The sequence below is a fragment of the Magallana gigas genome, chromosome 6 (assembly GCF_963853765.1).
Source record: "Magallana gigas chromosome 6, xbMagGiga1.1, whole genome shotgun sequence".
Lineage (NCBI taxonomy): Eukaryota > Metazoa > Mollusca > Bivalvia > Ostreida > Ostreidae > Magallana > Magallana gigas.
The window spans coordinates 15,000,594-15,019,481 of record NC_088858.1 but is presented as its reverse complement, the minus strand read 5'-3'; the positions used below and the strand labels follow the sequence as shown (position 1 = coordinate 15,019,481).

The window sequence follows — 18,888 nt, the reverse complement described above, 5'->3', positions numbered from 1 at the left end:
ATTCTCTAGATATTACTCGTTCGAAAACTATTTATACGGTCAATAGCGTTCAAAACAGTGTACTAACAGTGTTCAAAATCAAAAGTCCAGAGTTTAAATAAAAAGCAGGAGTAGAGCAAATACGGACCTCTACAAAAATAAGCGTAGGATCAGGTGCCCTGGGCGGGGGGGGGGGGGGTGAACAGTCTCTGCTGAATGGTCATATCCACCGGGTGCTCTTTGTCGTAATGGGGAAAACGAGAAAATCCGTAAACAATTCGATGATTAATAATCGCCTAACAATAAACATGAAAATCGTCAGTCAGCATTCGACCAAACGGAAGATTGTATTTGTTCACAAGTTCGTTTTATCGACTATCGAGACTTCAATCGAAACTGTTGATAATATAGTTTCAACTTGTTTATCAGTAGCTTTCATCGTTTTAAGGAAGGAGTCTTCTCGTTATCAAACATACTTCTTATAATAAGAAACTCATGAAATTTTGACACACTAAAACAGATTATATAACTAAATGAATCTATCAGTTTAATCAAATTTGACCTCTTTTGTTTTTTGCATATAGGTCAGGCCAAGGTCACTACCTTTTTCCTCAACTTAACAGATGATAAAAATAAATGTAGGTCTTTGCAGTTATGTAGACATCTGTTTAAGATATGAAAATGAAATAATAGAAAATCAGAATGCATATCAGCTTATACTACTAAATTGGATTAAATTTTGGTATTAAAATTGATATGGCTTAGCCCGAATTTCCTCTAATTTCTTAAATTTTGAAGATATTTAATTTTTTTATGCTTCCAATATAAAAATATTTCTTATTTTTACATATTATGAAGACTTTATATATAGATATGAGTTGACAAAAAAACTAATATTTTGACCATTTAATGAGAGAAAAAAACTGATTTTAGTGATTTTTTTTTACACAAATCAATGTATAGAATGGGTGCTTTAAAAAACTTATAAAATGTAATTTGATAGGCACATTTTATTTTAAAAACAAATGTTGAAACCCAACATTTGTATCATCTGAAAAACAAGTTTTTCAAAAAAAATCTAACTACTATGTGTTCAATAATATTATAGATCTCTAATATATCAACTTTTCATATCAGAAAAAACCTATCAAATAATTAGAACAAATTATACTCACTGCGTCTACAAAATGCAATGTTGCAATAATCCCAAAAACCGCCAGATGTTTCCGTAAAGCACCATGGCGATTGGCGTTGGTCGGGATTTCTGCAATAATTTTCATGATCACTTAGTTTTTCTGTAAATTCGCTGTTGTTGATATATTCGTGCTTTGAAATGTTTATGCTATCCCATCTCACACACTGACGCCCATTGACTGTGCGCGAGATTTTCCCAATGTATGCTTCTCCTTTTGGGGTGTCTCGACATTCTGTAAGCAGAAATAATGTTTCATCATAAGATTTACTGATACAAACGGCAGCTTGTAGAATATACACTGTAAGAAACCCTTGTTGTCATAAGATACGTCACTTTTTAATGATTCTCTTAATAACATGAAATCAATGATTTGAAATTCTACAACTTCTTCTTTAACATATACCTCATTTTATCCAGCAGGATTTTGTGAGCCGTAAATTGCAAGTCTGATTTATGGGAGAAACTGTATCTGTTCGGCATATCAATCCGCATTATTCAGGTAAATCGAAAGATCTGCATCTAAAATTACTCTTACTACATGTACGTACAGCGTCTGCTGTTACTTACATATCATATTCCATAACTGATTAACATTTACCGTTTCATTTCAACAAAAGATATTCGATTGAGATTCTTGAATTTAATGATTCTGATTTATCACTCATTAATCCGACTTGAATAAAATTGAAAAATATCATAGTCTTTGAAAATGACACAGACCTGTAGTTCTAAATTAAAATTTGATTTTATCTATGGTAATTTCAAATTTAAACTATACTGATATTTCAAATAACATTCTACTTTTTTCCTTCTGTTTAATCAAGTGTTTTCAATCAAATGTTATAAAAAACATGAAAAACTGGCATCTGATTACCACAGACTGGAACATTACACCATTCCCATTTTGTCTTTCTGTCTGCTGTGTAACACCACAGGTCTCTAGAATAATTTGGATTTCGACAGTAATTTTTTTGTAAACTAGCTTGTTCTTGCTGTGGGTAGAAAGAATGCCCATGCGGGAACTGACTGTCCCAGCGTTGACATGTTATTCCGGAAATGGTTCTTGAAACGTCTCCATAGTAGTCTAATCCCTTTGTAGTCATTTTACATTTTGAAAAGTCGATAGCTAAAAAAATATTTGTTAATTTAAATACATTTGCTGTTGGTATATATTATACAACATGATACTAAATGGTTGTGATTTCAAGTGGAATGCCAAATATAATCTAAACACTAAGAATGTCATTTCACATAAATACTAAATTGATGAATCATCCATACTTTTTGAGGGCCGTAAAGAAATTATATAATAAATAGAAAGCGTTCTTTGCATTTAATCTTAAATCATTAAAAACTTACGAAGATTCACTCAATATAAGAAGTTTGAAAAGAAGAGGTCAAGAACCTATTAAGTACGATTATTTTGGAATACAAATAAATTTTTAAAACCAATCTTTAGAATTGGAAAATGCTCTAACATTACTAATAAAATTTTGTTTCATTGTGTAAAAAAAATTATTAGTGCAAGTATTGGGATAACCGACCAATCAAAATCAACTATTTTTTCTTCGACTGCACTTTTACTTTAGCCTTTAATATTCACATTTTCAGCTGTCTTTACCATAAGAATCATTTTTGAACCCTTAAACCCAATAACATGAGTGGGCAGGTCTTATAGCATAACCAAAAAAGGTATTGTCTGCGCTGCGTAGTAATACATAGCATGTGCTACATAAAAAAAAGTGGTTTAAAAAAATTTTGTTTTAAAGTGTACAGATTGGAAATAATGTAAATATAAGGAATTATTCTTTGAGTATTATGAGGTGATAATTTCGGTGGGCGTGGTCAAATCAAATAAAGCCCGATACATAATACAATTTTGGCTTTACAAAACAATAATTTTAGAGTTTAAAATGATTGATTTTTCTTTAGACCTTAGGATAAAACCTATCAAGCCAGTAATAGAAATAAACTGCAAAAATAAGAAATTTAAGCCAAGTCCTCATAAACCCTTTGCAGATCTAATTAAGAAAACTCGGTGATGCCGTGGCGCTATTTAGCGAACAACTTGAGTTGTGCCCTTAAGATAGATAGATAGATAGATAGATAGATAGATATATAGATATAATATATATATATATATATATATATATATATATATATATATATATATATATATATATATATATATATATATATATATATTCTTATCAAATGAAACAACGGGAAAATATACACGCTAAGGTATAAATACAACTTGAAAACATGTTGACTAGCTGTGAATCAGAATCAGGAATGAAGATTTAACATAAAGAAAACAAGGAATGTTTTATTGATAATGTTTGTAGAAACCTGTACCGAGAGTGAAAAAGTTGCTGATATATGAAAGCATGCCACCCATAAAACCAGGTATCGCTGTCGTATATATTGCGGAAAAAAGAAATTTGACAAACCACAGCTCATTGAACCTTTCTAAGCAATAACCATAAGCAGAGAGGTATATATAAACGGGATAGGCAACATCTACTATGTTTCTTTTCCATACTATGACCACGCAAGCCTCGACACGTTTGTAAAACTGTTAAATCCCATGCAGTAAAATATATCTTTTTGTAAGTGATTTGATTAGACCATTCTTAGGGAGGTACGGTACTCGAGTACTTGTGCCTCCCCATGTGAAAAGCACCGACAGTTTTACCAAAGATCACACGTGTGTTTCTTTTAAAGTTTATTTATAAGCGCTTGTTTAAAGGTGCATGATCACGATTTTGGTCAAATTTTATTTTTCTGTTTTAATCATTTACAATGCTTTAGAAATGCATTTCGAATGACCAACTGAAATTGGGGAGTCAGTAGTGAGGTTATAAGCAAGATACCGGGCTCACAATTCTTTGTCATGTCAACAAGGCTCGTGCCCTGTTTTTGTTTACATTAGTTCACTATACCGGTAAAGGTTCTTTTACAAGCTGATTTTTCCATCTTCTGATTCAATCTAAGCAAAAATAAACATATCTTAACGTTTACCACATTCATTTTTGGTCTAAAAATGTAGTTTTCACTTCAACGTTCAAAATTTAAACAAAAGCTTTGTTTACATAGTAAAGAATTGCAAGCTATGTTACTCGCTTATAACTCAACGAATGATACTTAAATTTCGATTGCCTATTAAAAATGCCTTACTGAAGCATTGTAAACATTAAAATTGGGAAAATAATTTTTGACCAAAATCGTGACCATGCCCCTTTAAAACGCAGTGATTGGATCAGCTACTCGAAACTGCAGCCAATCCTAAAACGGAATTTGCCATCGAGGTTTCGTAAGTGATCTACCAAGGGTTTATGGGGAACGGAGTGAACCGAAACCATTTGCTGGCGAAGATCAAATTTTATAATACAAGTAGAAATTTATCATAATTCTAAAAATATCGAGATTGACTAATTGTTAAACTAAACATTGGTTATTTTAAGTGAATTCATAATGCATTATCATAGTGTGTAGCTTTTTTTTCTTCTTTTTGGAATAGTTGATATCGGGTTCTATCAAATTTTAAAATATAATATCAAATAACAATTTATATTTTATGATTATTTTCTTTTTAAAACATTAACCTAATTGTTCTTGACAATATATATACATACTATATATACATATATTGTATGTATACAATATATACTGTTCTATTTAGACCAATTTAAGGCTATAAAATTCATTATAAGCAGGCAAGACATTGTGTCCCATTGTTTCTGAAAAAAAGCCAAAAAAACAATACAAATCCATCAAATATTATCAAATTGATTTTTAAAGATTTTTTTTTATTTCAAGCCATTTCATTCAGAATTCTATGTTGTATATCGTAAACATCTATTGAATTACTTTTCTGAATTTTTTACCACTTACTCTGAACAAAACTGAGCCAAGTGAATATTCTTTACACAAGCATATAAACAGAAAACCTAACAATAGAAGAGAGTCTTCTAGAGGCCATCTGTCTTTGAAAGAAATAAATGGGTTGACTGTAAAAACAAGTTCCATTTGGGTAACCACAAGACTTGATGTGATACCTGGCTGACCCAATTGAATACCTTATTGCGCAATCCAGTAAGCTATTGAAACCCTTACTATAATTCTGTATTTTAAAAGATATGAAAATTCATTAATTAACAGATTTCCAAATTAACTTGACCTTCGACCTTTATTTCATTTTGTTCGGCCAAGGTAGATGCTTCTATTCTAAGTGGTCCGAAGTCTCTATGATAGATAGTAAAAAGTTGGAAGTGATTTTATCGAGGTTTCAATACCTTCAGATCCTTTTTGTATGAATAGACTGAAGAACCCTGTAAGTGTACTGAAGACACTGGTAAAAGTTCCAAGGCTCTATCTCTTATGGATTCAGAGGAGTAGCGATAACAATTATTTAGTATACAAGGGGCAATTTTTTTTTAATGTCTTGAGATGTCCTACTAAATCCATGAAAAAAGTTTTTCTCTACTACCCTAAACAAAAGAGATGTAAACACTCATTAATTAACGGATTTCCAAATGACCTTGACCTTTGACCTTTACGTCATTTTGGTCGGGCAAGGTAGACGCTTCAATTCCAAGTGGTCCAAAGTCTCAATGATAAATAATAAAAAGTTGGAAGTGATTTTATGGAAATTTAAATACTTTCAGGGGCAGTTACTACTAGAAGGGGGCCTCAGAACCTTTCGGTATGAATAGACTGGAAAACCCTCTAATTGTTCTAAAGACATTGGTAAAAGTTCCAAGTCTCTATCTCTTATGGTTTCAGAGGAGTAGCGACAACAAGCATTTCCTTCTCAAAGGATAATAACTCTGTAAGTTCTGGGAGTTTTTTACACAGGGTCAACTGGTACCATAATTTTTATTGAGCAATTACATAAAGTTTAAATTGTTTGGATAATTCTAATACCAAAAAAGTGACCCCGAGGTAAATAGAAAAAAGAAGAAGAACAAAAAAAATAAAATCAAGAGGTTTTTCACCTGAAAGGTGGAAAGACCTAATAAAATATTGGTGGGTCGAGCCACCTAAGATTAGTTTCATTACTTTATAAGATATTGAATAGTCACTTAAAAGAAAGAGAACGACAATCTTGAGAAAAACATAAGCTAAATTAAGATAATCAGATCTCCGTTTATGGACAATGCTGTGTACAAATCTACCTACCACAGTTCTTTTCGTCACTGTTATCGGGACAATCCACAATCATATCACAAAACTTCTCCTTTTGAATGCACAAGCTGTCCTCCATGCAAGCAAAGCAATCTTCAATGCCAGAAATGTAGTGATTTGAACATACATTTTAACAAGCTATTAAAGCAAAGTATAAGTAAACTTCTCTTACAAAAAATTATATCAGTAGTTACCTTTGCATGGAGTGGTTTGTATGCGTATGTACTTTATTTTAAAGTTCACTGAGGATGAAATGAGAACTGGTGTCATGATTACCTAAAATCAAAAGAGCATTTCAATCTAGGAATGCAATAAGGCCCCACAACTTTGGATAAAGTATGTGTATGATAAATATTGAAGGTTTTTTTTACTTAATTCTATGAGTTTTTTTCACACGTCCTAACATTTTTTATTTATAATTTACCTAAACTGAAAGCTTAATTGTGCTTATCCGTTTTCTTGTCAACAGCCCGTGTTATTTCTAGTTTAATTTTGTCATTTTCAACCAAAATTTTACAAGGTGAAGAGAAATAAAATAAAATTTAAAAATAGGTATACCCTTGAAAAATGGGAAACTATTGGTGTCGCCAAAATAATCAATACTTCAAAAGCAACTGCACAAGAGAAAGTGTTTGTATTTACGCTTGCAAATCCTTTCCCTTATATAACAATATTTAATCTAAATGTTGTTTTCCTTGCGAAACTGCACGACTTAGTCAAGAGGTCACGATAATGCATAAATAATCTGGGTAAATACTTTTTCTATGTACACAAAGTAACCGACTCATATTAAATTTAGCTGATATCGTACTGAAAAAATGTATGTTTAGGCATAAACGACAAACTCCGTTAAAAACATACTTAGTTTTTGTAGAAAAACTTTTGTTCGTATTTTGTTCACAATAAAATTTATTATGTTTAGGTCGAAATCACAACAATACGTCACTGAAAATTATACATTAGCAATATGCCAAAGTAGCAAAAGTCTGTCTTTTCACTTATCTTTGCTAGATGAAATTGCAATTCTTTATTACCAACTTTTCGTGTATTGCCCTTTTATAATGCATGTAAACCATGTCAAACCGAAAACATTTTGCTAATCTGTCCGTATCAAATAAAACAGCTTCTTTTAAAATATCGGAGAAAAACAATATGCTTCAAAATCTTTTTTGTCTGTAATATGAGTTCCTCTTACAATACCTTTGTAAACCTGTTCTTAATTGCTATTTTTTTTTCAAATTTCCAACAGATCTGTGATTTAATTCAGCTGAAGTAGTGAATATCCGTGGAACTTCAATCGTTTTATTTTAAATTTTTTAGTAGAAGTAAATTTAAATTTCCTCTTAAATTTACCTATTTAAACAAATAATGTGTCGTCGAAAATAGTGCTTTATCCATTTATACTGTTAATCAATACTTGTAACATTGTCGAATAATTGTTGATACTTAAACTGTCTAGGTCAGCAAACAAAAAAGTAAAAATGTTATTAGAGTATTTGCAATAAATGTAATAAAAAATAAAGAATAATAAATATTGGTTGATCACGCGATCAAATCTTATATTAAGCCTTTATGAAGGGCTTTATGAAACATCTGATCACGCTACCAGTCCGTTTTTCTATCCCCTTACATACACATCCAAAATAAATATCATACTCCTAAAATGGTAGTAAACAGAGCATAGATTCAGGCAGGTACATATAATCTAGAATTACCTGATCGACAGTTTCGCAACAAGAAATTTCAAAATTTGTCGCAGTAGAGCAAGATGTGTCCAATAAAAACAATGTATAAACTTTATTTGCCTGTTATTGTTAAACGGAGATGCATTATTTTAATTCTACGAAGGATGTAACACAACCTTTTGCTATTTATTTTAAATAAACGTAGGTTAAAGTCATCTCCTACCTAATTTACAGTATTACGCCTTGTCCCCCCCCCCCAAATTCGAGATAAGGATGCACTTTCTGACCCTAATAGATTTGTAGATTTGAAACATCCTTATTCTTCCTTTAACTTAAAGTAACTCTACAAAAGATCTACAAGTGTTTGCTTCAGAAGAATTTTTCCATATTTACTCTTATTGTCATGTGAAGAATCTAAATTTATTTGCAATTTTATTACAATACGATAACTTGAGTTTCTCAAACCTGGTGACCATCGTCAGATTTATCTAGGTTAACTTTTATAGTCATCCACTCTGGGCTGTTCTGGAGACTCGTCAAGTTTTGTTTGGCAGTTTTTATATCTAAACGTATGCCATCGCCACGGTATTCCATTTCTAAACAACTTCCAGTGTTTGTGAATCGCACTTTAGGTAATATCAGTGACGGTAGCACTGATTGTAGAGCCGTCGAATTAGCTGAGAGTGTTAACGCTAGTGTTTTGTCTACAAGTAACAGCAAAACCCAGAATATAATTTTACAAAATAAACTATTTACCTGTCGTAAATGATGTTTGTAACTTGATATAATCCTAAAAAATACACTATCATTGTCAATATTATACATTTGGATTTTTCAACTGACCTTCTAATCTATTAACCCATTTGATTTTTTCATCGTTTAGTTGGTCCAATGAACAGTTGCCTTCGGAGAAGTCACATTCATAATCTATAAAATAAACATGCATATCATATCAAATGATAATTAAGCTTGAAGCATATATATAAGGAATAAGGAATCATTCTTTGAGTATTATGAGGTGATAATTTTGGTCGGGGCGTGATCAAATCCAATAAAGCCCGAAGGGCTTTATGATAGATTTGATCACGCCCCGACCGAAATTGTCACCTCATAATATTCAAAGAATGATTCCTTATTACTTATATTTATATAATCTTTAGCCATTGTACGATTAAATATTTAAATGTAAATAAGCAAACCCCGCTGGCGCCTCAATTTGGCGTAATTTGTATTATGGGTTATATAGTACAAAATCGATACGTAGTGTTATCACAGGCAAAGACACTGGAAATGTAAATATACTTAAACAACGGGCGATGTACAAGTATGTTTTAAACACCATTAACAAAGATCAAAGAGTTGACAACTTTTCAAGTGTACTTTTTAAAACATGAGATTAAATTTTAAAAGTAATTTCGTATGGATCAACAACATGCTTTGCATAATTTGACTTAAGTTCTGAAAGGTCCAAATATATTTTAAAAGACATTTCAACAAGTTATTGAGCGTTCTTGCCGTTTAAACAGAGCGGGATACCACAGGTCTGCCAGCGCACATTGGGATCAACTGTGTAGCACCAGGGGACTGACTTCATTTTGTTTGGGTTTCTACAGAAGTTTTCCTGTGCAGATAGGGTGGCTCCGGGAAATCCGATATCTGGATCTGGCTTATGCGGGGTAATTGTGTCCCAACGTTGACAAGGAATTCCTCCTCGAGTTCTGTTTTGTTTTCCTTTGTACTCTGATCCAGTTTTTGTGATCTTACAATCATCGCCTATTTCAATTCAAAGTACCCCAATTTATAAAGCACTAAATCAAATAATAATCAATAACGCGAACAATCAAACTCAAGATATACATATAAAAAAAGCATTCAAAATAACTATGGAATAGCAGTGGCACTAAAAAATACAAAGCATTAAGTTTTGATTGGTATTTTAAAAATATTTCAGTCTAAATTTCCTCTATCAGTTTTAAAATTCCTATACAGGTACTTTTTTATTCAATAAAAAAAAATTGAATGATGATAATACTAAAACATTTATAGTTTCAAACTTATTATATTTACCTTATTCTGCTGGCATAAAAGCTATATGAGATAGTGATCAAGACTTTGAGATACTGTGTTTTTTATAGTTTTGAAGAGTTTTTAAATATTTTGGTAGTGCGCGCTATACGATTATTTAAATAAAAAAGTGAGATAAAACCAGCACAAAATATGCACAACTATTTAACTAACAAATAATATTAACTTTTAATACAATAGTACTGAAAGAATATTTCAGAGAAAAACAAAATAAGAAAAATCCGAATTTTTTTCTGCTTTTCTAAAAGTCCAATTTTGTTATATAGTAAAAATATCGAAAGTTACGTCAGTAATTATTCTTTTCAAAAATACATTATGTGTTTAGAACACTTACTTTTTTTACATTCTTGAATGTTGCAATACTGAAACCTAACTGTGCTCTTTACAGTAAAACACCATGGCATTATGTCGTCATTAGGATTTCTACAATAATTTTCGTGTTCAGAGGCAGAGAGTCCCATGAATCCTACTGAGAAATTATGTTGATGTGGTGCCATTGAATCCCAGCGTTGACATTCTTCTTTGTCCATCGTTTTATTCTCGGTTCCAAAATAATCTAAGCCTTTGGGAGTATAAAGACACTCTGCAGTATCTGCAAAACAAGTATTTCAAAACACCCACCTAAAATGTGTGAGATATAACATTATGTATAATAAACTGACATTTTTTGATATCACAAAAACATATTAAATAATTAGAACAAATTTTACTCACTACGTATACAAAATGGAATATTACAATAATCCCCAAAACCACCAGATGTTTCCGTAAAGCACCATGGCGATTGGCGTTGGTCGGGATTTCTGCAATAATTTTCTTGATCACTTAGTTTTTCTGTAAAATCGCTGTTGTTGAAATATTCGTGTTTTGAAATGTTTACGCTATCCCATCTCACACATTGACGTCCATTGACTGTGTGTGAGATTTGTCCGATGTATGCTTCTCCTTTTGGAGTGTCTCTACATTCTGATGGCAGAAATAATGTTTTTAATTAAGGTATTAAATATTTCACATATGATATTATTATAATGTAGTACTTGTATTATTCAGGAGACCAATAAGCAGCTAATGGAAATTTAACTTGAAATCAATGAAAGGCAAATGCCAAAATATCTTCTTTGACATATCCCTAATTTTACCCAGCAAGATTTTGTAACCGGAAGTTGCACGATTTTTGTATGGGAGAAACTAGTTCTACGGCATGTCAACACGCATTTTTTTCGGAAGACCTAAAATCTACAGATAAAATCACTCTTATATGTACTATGTACTGTGTCTGATGTTTCTTACAAATAATAGTTTGTTTACAGTTGATTTTCAAACAATGATATTTAATTTAAATTTTTAATGATTCAGATGTATCAACAATAAATCCGACATATATTAATAATTATGATATTTTTGAAAATATGAAATAGGCCTGTAGTTCTAAACTTTAAATTTGATTTCATCTATGGTAAATTCAATTTTAAAGTATATTTTGAATACCATTCTAAATTTTTCTCTCCTTTCTGTATAATCAAGTGTCTCTAATTGAGTGTGATAAAAACATTTTTTAAAAACTACTTGTAGTATCCGTTTACCACAGATTGGAACATTACAAAATTCCCATCTTCTGTTTCTGTGTGTTGTCATACACCATAAGTCGTCATCGTTATCCGGATTTCTACAGTAGTTTTCGTGTAAACGAGCTTGTTCTTGCACTGGATAGAAAAAATGCGGATGCGGGTACTGACTCTCCCAGCGTTGACATATTTTTCCGGAAGCTGTTGTTGAAACGTTCCCATTGTAGTCCAATCCCTTTGTGGTTATCTTACATTTTGAAAAGTCGACAGCTAAAAAAATGTGTTTATCATGAAAAAATGGATATTTGATATCTTTACTTTGCTACTTTGTTATTTTGAATGAAATAGAAAAAGTAATATAACAATGTATATAATGTTTATGCGGGTCTAGAGGTTGTAGAGGTTTCTCTCCGCGAAAAAAAATGGAATTTACACAGTAAAATTACATAAAATACACATATGACCTCCCCTCTCCTAGCTTAGAAAATCATTAATTATCCCCCCACGGATTTTTTTGGAAGTTCACAACTTTCAAAAAAATAAGCAATATTTTAAAACCCTTCACAGGGTGGTTTATGACATATCAATGCCTTCGTTTACTAGTTTAAGGAATAAACTAGGGATGACCATCGACTAAAATTTTCTTGATCGATTACACGAAATCGAAACAATTTATCTTTTGAACGCATTAGATTTAGTATTCTTTGTGATCTTGCTTAAGTCATGAAATAGTTGTGTTGTTTTTAATAAAATTAGAGGCGCGGGTTATGTAAATTTTTTTTGCAGTGGCCGCTACCTTCAAAACCCGCATGAATCAACATGGAAAGTATTTTATTGCTTATACATTTACATCTTTCTTTTAACTATAGTATTAAATTAATTATAAGTTAATAAAATCTGCTAAATTATTGTTAAAGGGGCATGGTCACGATTTTGGTCAAAAACTATTTTTCCGATTTTAATGTTTACAATGCTTCTGTAAGGCATTTTTATTGGGCAACCAAATTGTGAGCATCATTTGTTGAGTTTTAAGCGTGTTACAGAACTTACAATTCTTTAATACGGAAACAAAGCTTTTGTTTACATTTTGAATGTTGAAGTGAAAATTTCATTTTATTTTTAGACCTAAAATGAATATGTTAAACGTTTGGAACTGTTTATTTATGCTTAAGGATTACGTTTACTCAGGGCGAAAACAAATTCCACTATATGAGCAAAAAACTACTTATTGTTCATTGTAGCCCTACTATTGTGGTGCTATTTTTCACTTTCAAATAACTAGGTCAATGACCTACTTTTACTTTTTCTGCTATTGACCTCTAAATGTTTTTTGAAAATTTTTTCAAAATTTGTCAAAATTTTCCACCATTTTCAAGGTTTTCTTTATTTTTTAATTATTAAAAATAATAAAACAATTTGTTTAAATTGTTTTAAATAATAAAACAATTTGTAGGTGGGGAAATGATAAAATACGAATAGCTTTACTAATTTTATATTTGAATAAATCGTTTTAAGCTCATATTTTAAATTTAATTTAGTCCAAATTTCCTCTATCGATTTCCAAAATTGTACCCACTTTTGATCGAGTTTTACAAAAAACTGACTAATAGGAGCTCCAAACCATGGATTGCCTAAAACCTTTATTATTGTCTGTATTATTTTGACATTAACATTATATAAGGTCTATGATCAAAATTTCGAGATATTTTATCTTGAATCGATTTTATGTATTTTAAAGATTTTTCCAAATGAATCGCGTGCCAGCCAGTGATATAAATTTATAGATGAGTAAATACAACCATAAAATAAGTATAATGATATGGAAAAAAAAACACATAGAAACTTAACTTTTGCAATTACACTGCAACAGAAAGTTTTTAAAAGAAAATAAGAAAATGAAAAGAATTAGTCCGAATTTCCTCTGTTTCAGTTTTAATCTACCTTTGTCGGAACATATCTTCCTCAAATAAACAAATCATGGATATCAATATCGATCTTTATTAATAACATTGTTTTTTGTGTTTTTAAACCAACTTTGGATTTTGTAAAAATATTGTTTAAAATCTCAAACCCTGAGTAAACGTAATCCTTAAAATGAATGAGAAGACAGACAAATCAGCTTGATTTTTTTGTCCCCGTATATTAAACCTATGTAAACAAAACCAAGGCACGAGCCTTGTTTACATGACAAAGAGTTGTTAGCTTTGTACCTTGCTCATAACTCTACGACTGCTTCTCAAAATTCACTTGATCATTAGAAATACATTCATAAAGCATTGTAAATAATAAAAATAGCACAATGGAATTTGACCAAAATCGTGACCATGCCCCTTTAATGTACATCAGTACGCTAGCTAAAAGAAACAGGCAAATCGGAATTTGAGTCTGACATCATCATGATTATCATGAACGATGGTCAGTTTAGGGATAATGAAATACTCTCCGATTGGATGATTTATACATGTCAATTATTAAGAGGGTCATGCCATTAAAATATAATTATATGTTTTATATAATTATAAGAGTCTAAGTTAGTAAGGGTCAGAGTCCGATAGTTAGAGGTTAAGAGTCAAGGTACAAGTCGTCCGTCAAATCCGTTACGTTTTCCCTCCCTGTCATATGTAGGTTAGCATCAAGTTAGAATTATTGATAAGCGAGTTCCCCCTTTTTAGACGGAGGCTCCTACATTGCTACTAGTCAGCTTGCATGTGACGTCGATAATGAACTTGGTGGGTTCGACGGACACCACCTAAAAGCAAAATTTGCAATATTTGTTTAGGATTCATATTTAAATATTATTATTGAAATATATATCTTATTTGCAATTACAATTACACAATAGCTAGAACTACTGTAAATTCCTTATATTACGCGAGTACTTTTAAATTCCACGATCCCACTGGTTTGTATGAAATCGCGAGAATATAAAATCGCGAACGCTCAACTTTCTCCTTATTTCTTTAAGCTTTAAACTCTCAGAAAATAATAGCGAGATTTTAAAATCCGCGAAGGATGCTTCTCGCGATTTTACGCGGATATTAATTCTTCGCGTTTAATTTGGAATTTACAGTATACTTTTAGCAATTAACAAACATAATTTCGCTCATAAAATTTGCTCCATACGTCAGTGAGTATGAATATGGATGAGTTTGAGAATGTTTGGGGTACACAAGCAATGGTGTGTAATCGTATAGTGGCTATTCATACTTTTTATACAGCCTCCTTTCCGTGATATCAAATAATGAGGATTCCTCATGTTGACCTAAATATTGAATAATTTTGATTCAATGGATAAACATGCCGTGGTTCTTTCTCTGTATCGTATATTACTTGCGGATTATCAATTAATCTCCTGCAGAGACGTATCTTCCTATGTATAGTTACCCCCCCCCCCCCAACGGCATTGATCCAATTAACATGATTATTCAACAAGTTAAACCACTGCTATATGAAGCTTGAATATTCCCCATATTAATAACTGTAAATCGTGATCGTTATTTGAGCCTTCTCTACAATCGAATCATACATTCTGCAAAAGAAAAAGAACGACAACTTTGTGAGATTGAGATCATGCATGTTCTACCTTACATCAGGGGTTCGCAAGCAGGAACGAATTTTTGATATGAAAAAGTTCGCTGTTCAAGAGTTTTAATTGATTATTTATCATAACTTTTAGTATATATTGTGAATCATTAATTAAAATCTTAACTTGAAAAAAATTTTTTGTTTTGTAAAATATCTATTTTTGCATATTCCATAAAAGAACACGAATATATAAACAAAGTAGTTTCTATCCTGTAGTATTTAGTATTGCAAAATCATAGTTAAGACTGCAAATCTTCCATATCTTAAAATTTGAGAAAAAAACCATATATTTTTGGGAAATGGTTTCAATAAACTCTCCTATGTTACTCTGCATTGCAAACCGGAAGTGAAACTGTGTTTTGACCTAAGCACAAATCATCGCCGCTGACAAGACTTACTTCTCGAAAATAATCGATAAATTCGATGTAATGTATTCCGAAACATAGTTTTTCAACGAAACTTATTTATTAATACTTTGAAAATAGTCATATCTAAATAGTACGAACAGTTTAGATAATTTTTGTAGTCTTATGTGTTACTACGACGGAGTTAAATATAGCCTCGATCAACCAGACACTCGACTGTCTCCGTAAATCTCCGACAAGCAGAGAGTCTCTCTTGCTAGTCGGAGATTAACGGAGACAACCGAGCGTCTGGTTAAACGAGACTAGACTGAGTTAAATATTGCGTGTATCCATACAATTTTCCAGAAATATTTCCATTACTGATACATAGTTTGATGACATTAATTCTGTCTTTAAATATTACACAACAAGATTCATGTGGTGTTTCCCGAAATTCTTCAAATTGTCGGAGAAGCCTGAAATTCTCCGAAAATCATTAAAATGTGCGTAATTCAAATACGGATAAGAAACTACTTGTCATGCGAAATAACATGTCGTTGATTTTAATATAAATAACAATCGATAAAATCAACTCCGGTCAGTACTTCAATACTTGGATTAGATTAATCTCCTCCGAAATGATGCCTCCGTCTATTAGTACTTTCAGTACTGTACGGAGTGGAGAGTAACTGTTTGTATAATTGTGTAATTAACCGGAATAAATGTGGGAAATAAAACGGGTGTTGAGCTAATTCCCTAGCAATCGCCGAATCCAGAAAAATACCACATACGGTACAAACCAAGCAGTAATAATATTGGTGGAGTATCCTGCTTTCCCAAAGATGTATATCTCACAGGAAAAATAGACATTTAACCTAGACACGAGGAAACGTGTCAGAACGGTATGACGAGAAGTTACGGACAGCTGGGCGGACAATGCCTGAAACGCAGTGAAGATGAAGTTTAGAATGGATTTTTTTAAATTTTCGCCAGCCAAGTTCAAAGGAAACTTAAAAGAAAATGCTGAAAAATGGATTTTTCAGTTTGACTTGTTTGCAAAAGCGACACAACTTAACAACGAAGAAACTTCACAGTTCCTGCCTTATTATTATTTGTTGAACATGCATTAGTATGGTACCAGTACACATCTGAAGAAATTAATGCGAATTAGGACACTTAAACAAGTACATTTCTTAAAAAGTGTGGAACTACAAATGCGGACTGACTACTAGCCTACAATAAACGCAAACAACGCAAAGACGAAAATGTTACAAACTACTTAAATGACGTCACAGAATTAGCGAGAAGAAACCAATTGCCCGACCGATTCCTGATGCATAAATTCATGTTTCTTTCCAGTCCAGAGTACATCATGCACGCTGTTGGACAAAACGACGGGAAGACACCACTGGAAATAGAGAAGCGTCTCCGCATTGCTGAGGTTGCAAAGAGAATAAAGGAGAAAGCGGTGGCAAATGAAGTGGAAGCGATCACTTCAGTGTTTGAAAACCTACAGGAAAGGGTCGACGAAATTCAAATAAAGTGCTTTGTGATACATAGTGTGTGAATCAAGTTTGTGATAAATAAAAACAAATAGTGCCACCATATCAAAATACTGAAAATGTATGTGTTAATCAAAATTTTCAAAATGTGCTCCATTATCAAAAATGCGAATCTGTGTCTTTTAACACAAATGTGTCCCAATGTGCAAATCAAAAGAGAAAACCACTTAAACATTACAGAACCCCCTGCTTTCGTTGTGGTAACTATGACCATTTTCCTTCACTATGTCGCTGTATTACTAGAATGTATGGATTTTGCAAGAAAATCGGGCATATTGATATAATGTGCCCATCCAAATTCAAACGTTCAAAGCCCCGTCAAAAACGTTGTTGGGTCCGTTTTTAACTATGAACATCAAAACAAGATCAAAGCTACGGTTGCTGGTCATGTTGGTTCGGCTTTAGTGAACAAGGGTAGGCATTTTTATCATATTTGAAAAGCTGTTCAAAGGCAAAATTGCACAGAAATTATCCTCTTCAAAATTCAGTTACTTTTGCAAGAAGTGTTACTGGCACTTATCTCAAAATAAATGGTCAAACTACAATTCCCATTGAAATCGGCAACCTTGAGCTTCGTCAGTCATTTCATGTCACAATTAATGGATTACTTAGATAAGCTGAGTGTCAATTTAAAGTGTCTAGATCAAACGCTAGTGACAGGGAAAAAGGTGTCATGTCCAAGGGGAACATTTCACACGGTTACACGATTTAGAAAGTATACAATATAATTAAATGCATGCTGTAAGTGCTGGCACGGTAAAAAAAACGTTGCTAATCATGAGATGATTCAGTGATTATTTTTAGGAGTATCTAGCTGCAGGTCTGTACCTCCCGGTCTGTTAAAAAATATTTTTACAGAATGGGTGCTATAGACCTGCAACTAGGAATACTTACGTGAATTTTTTTTTTTTTTTTTTACAATTTTTTGTTTGGATTTAAAAAGCGGCAACATATTCGCTTTAATAGTTCTTCTTTATGGTCGTTTGAATCATGTAAAAGCTAACTCATCTCTGCTTTTCTCTGTTCTATTTAAATTTAAACATGTTTTGTTTCTTTTCGAAGAGTAAAATATTGTTAAAACAAGAGGCCCATGGGCCACCTCGCTCACCTGCACAGCAGTTCATTGTAACATTCTATTTCGTAGCATATGTCATTTCTATTTTTAAATTGAACACCTTCTAAGTCCCCAGTATTGTTCCGTAGTTATGAGTTGGCTTTAACAATTAAGAATCTAACATATCTTAGGATGCTTGCTTAGTGATCTAAAAAACTGTAGCTTTGTAGTTCTAAAAACCAAAACTTTTTAAACATTTTCCATAATATATATTTCTATGTTGAACTTTGAACCTCTTGGGGCCCCAGCATTAGTCCAGTGGTCACGCAATTATTGAGTACATTATTCTAATATAGTTGCATAGTAATATCACAAATTGAAGCACTGAAGTTCTTAAAAAAAATATGTTTAAACAGTTTTTATATATATATGTGAAACTTTATACCCAACCTAGGGCCACTATTTTTGTAGTATTTAAGCACGCTTTTGTGTACATATTGGCATTCCTAGTGCAGTAGTTTTAAGTAGAAAATTTTTAAACATTTTTCCTACGTATTTCTATGTTTAACTTTGAGCGCAGCCTGGGGACCCAGGTTTGGTCTGAGGGTCACAATTTTCACAATTAAGAATATTCGCTATATAAA

General features: G+C 32.1%; 1 protein-coding gene and 1 long non-coding RNA gene across 2 annotated transcripts; both read right to left on the bottom strand.

The window, feature by feature from the left end:
• Window positions 1-1,134: 1,134 nt before the first annotated feature.
• Window positions 1,135-8,978, bottom strand: LOC136276146 (plasminogen-like). Its single transcript, XM_066087247.1, has 6 exons — window positions 8,893-8,978; window positions 8,515-8,753; window positions 6,559-6,640; window positions 6,359-6,457; window positions 2,049-2,300; window positions 1,135-1,406 (listed from the first exon to the last, which is right to left on the bottom strand). Exons 2-6 carry the CDS (start codon window positions 8,641-8,643, stop codon window positions 1,135-1,137), a joined length of 834 nt encoding a protein of 277 aa, XP_065943319.1. The 5' UTR covers window positions 8,644-8,753; window positions 8,893-8,978.
• A 1,847-nt stretch (window positions 8,979-10,825) lies between these two features.
• Window positions 10,826-11,866, bottom strand: LOC136276045 (uncharacterized). The gene is made up of 2 exons (XR_010714525.1): window positions 11,718-11,866; window positions 10,826-11,100 (listed from the first exon to the last, which is right to left on the bottom strand). It is a non-coding gene; the product is annotated as an uncharacterized lncRNA (long non-coding RNA).
• Between the last annotated feature and the right edge of the window lie 7,022 nt (window positions 11,867-18,888).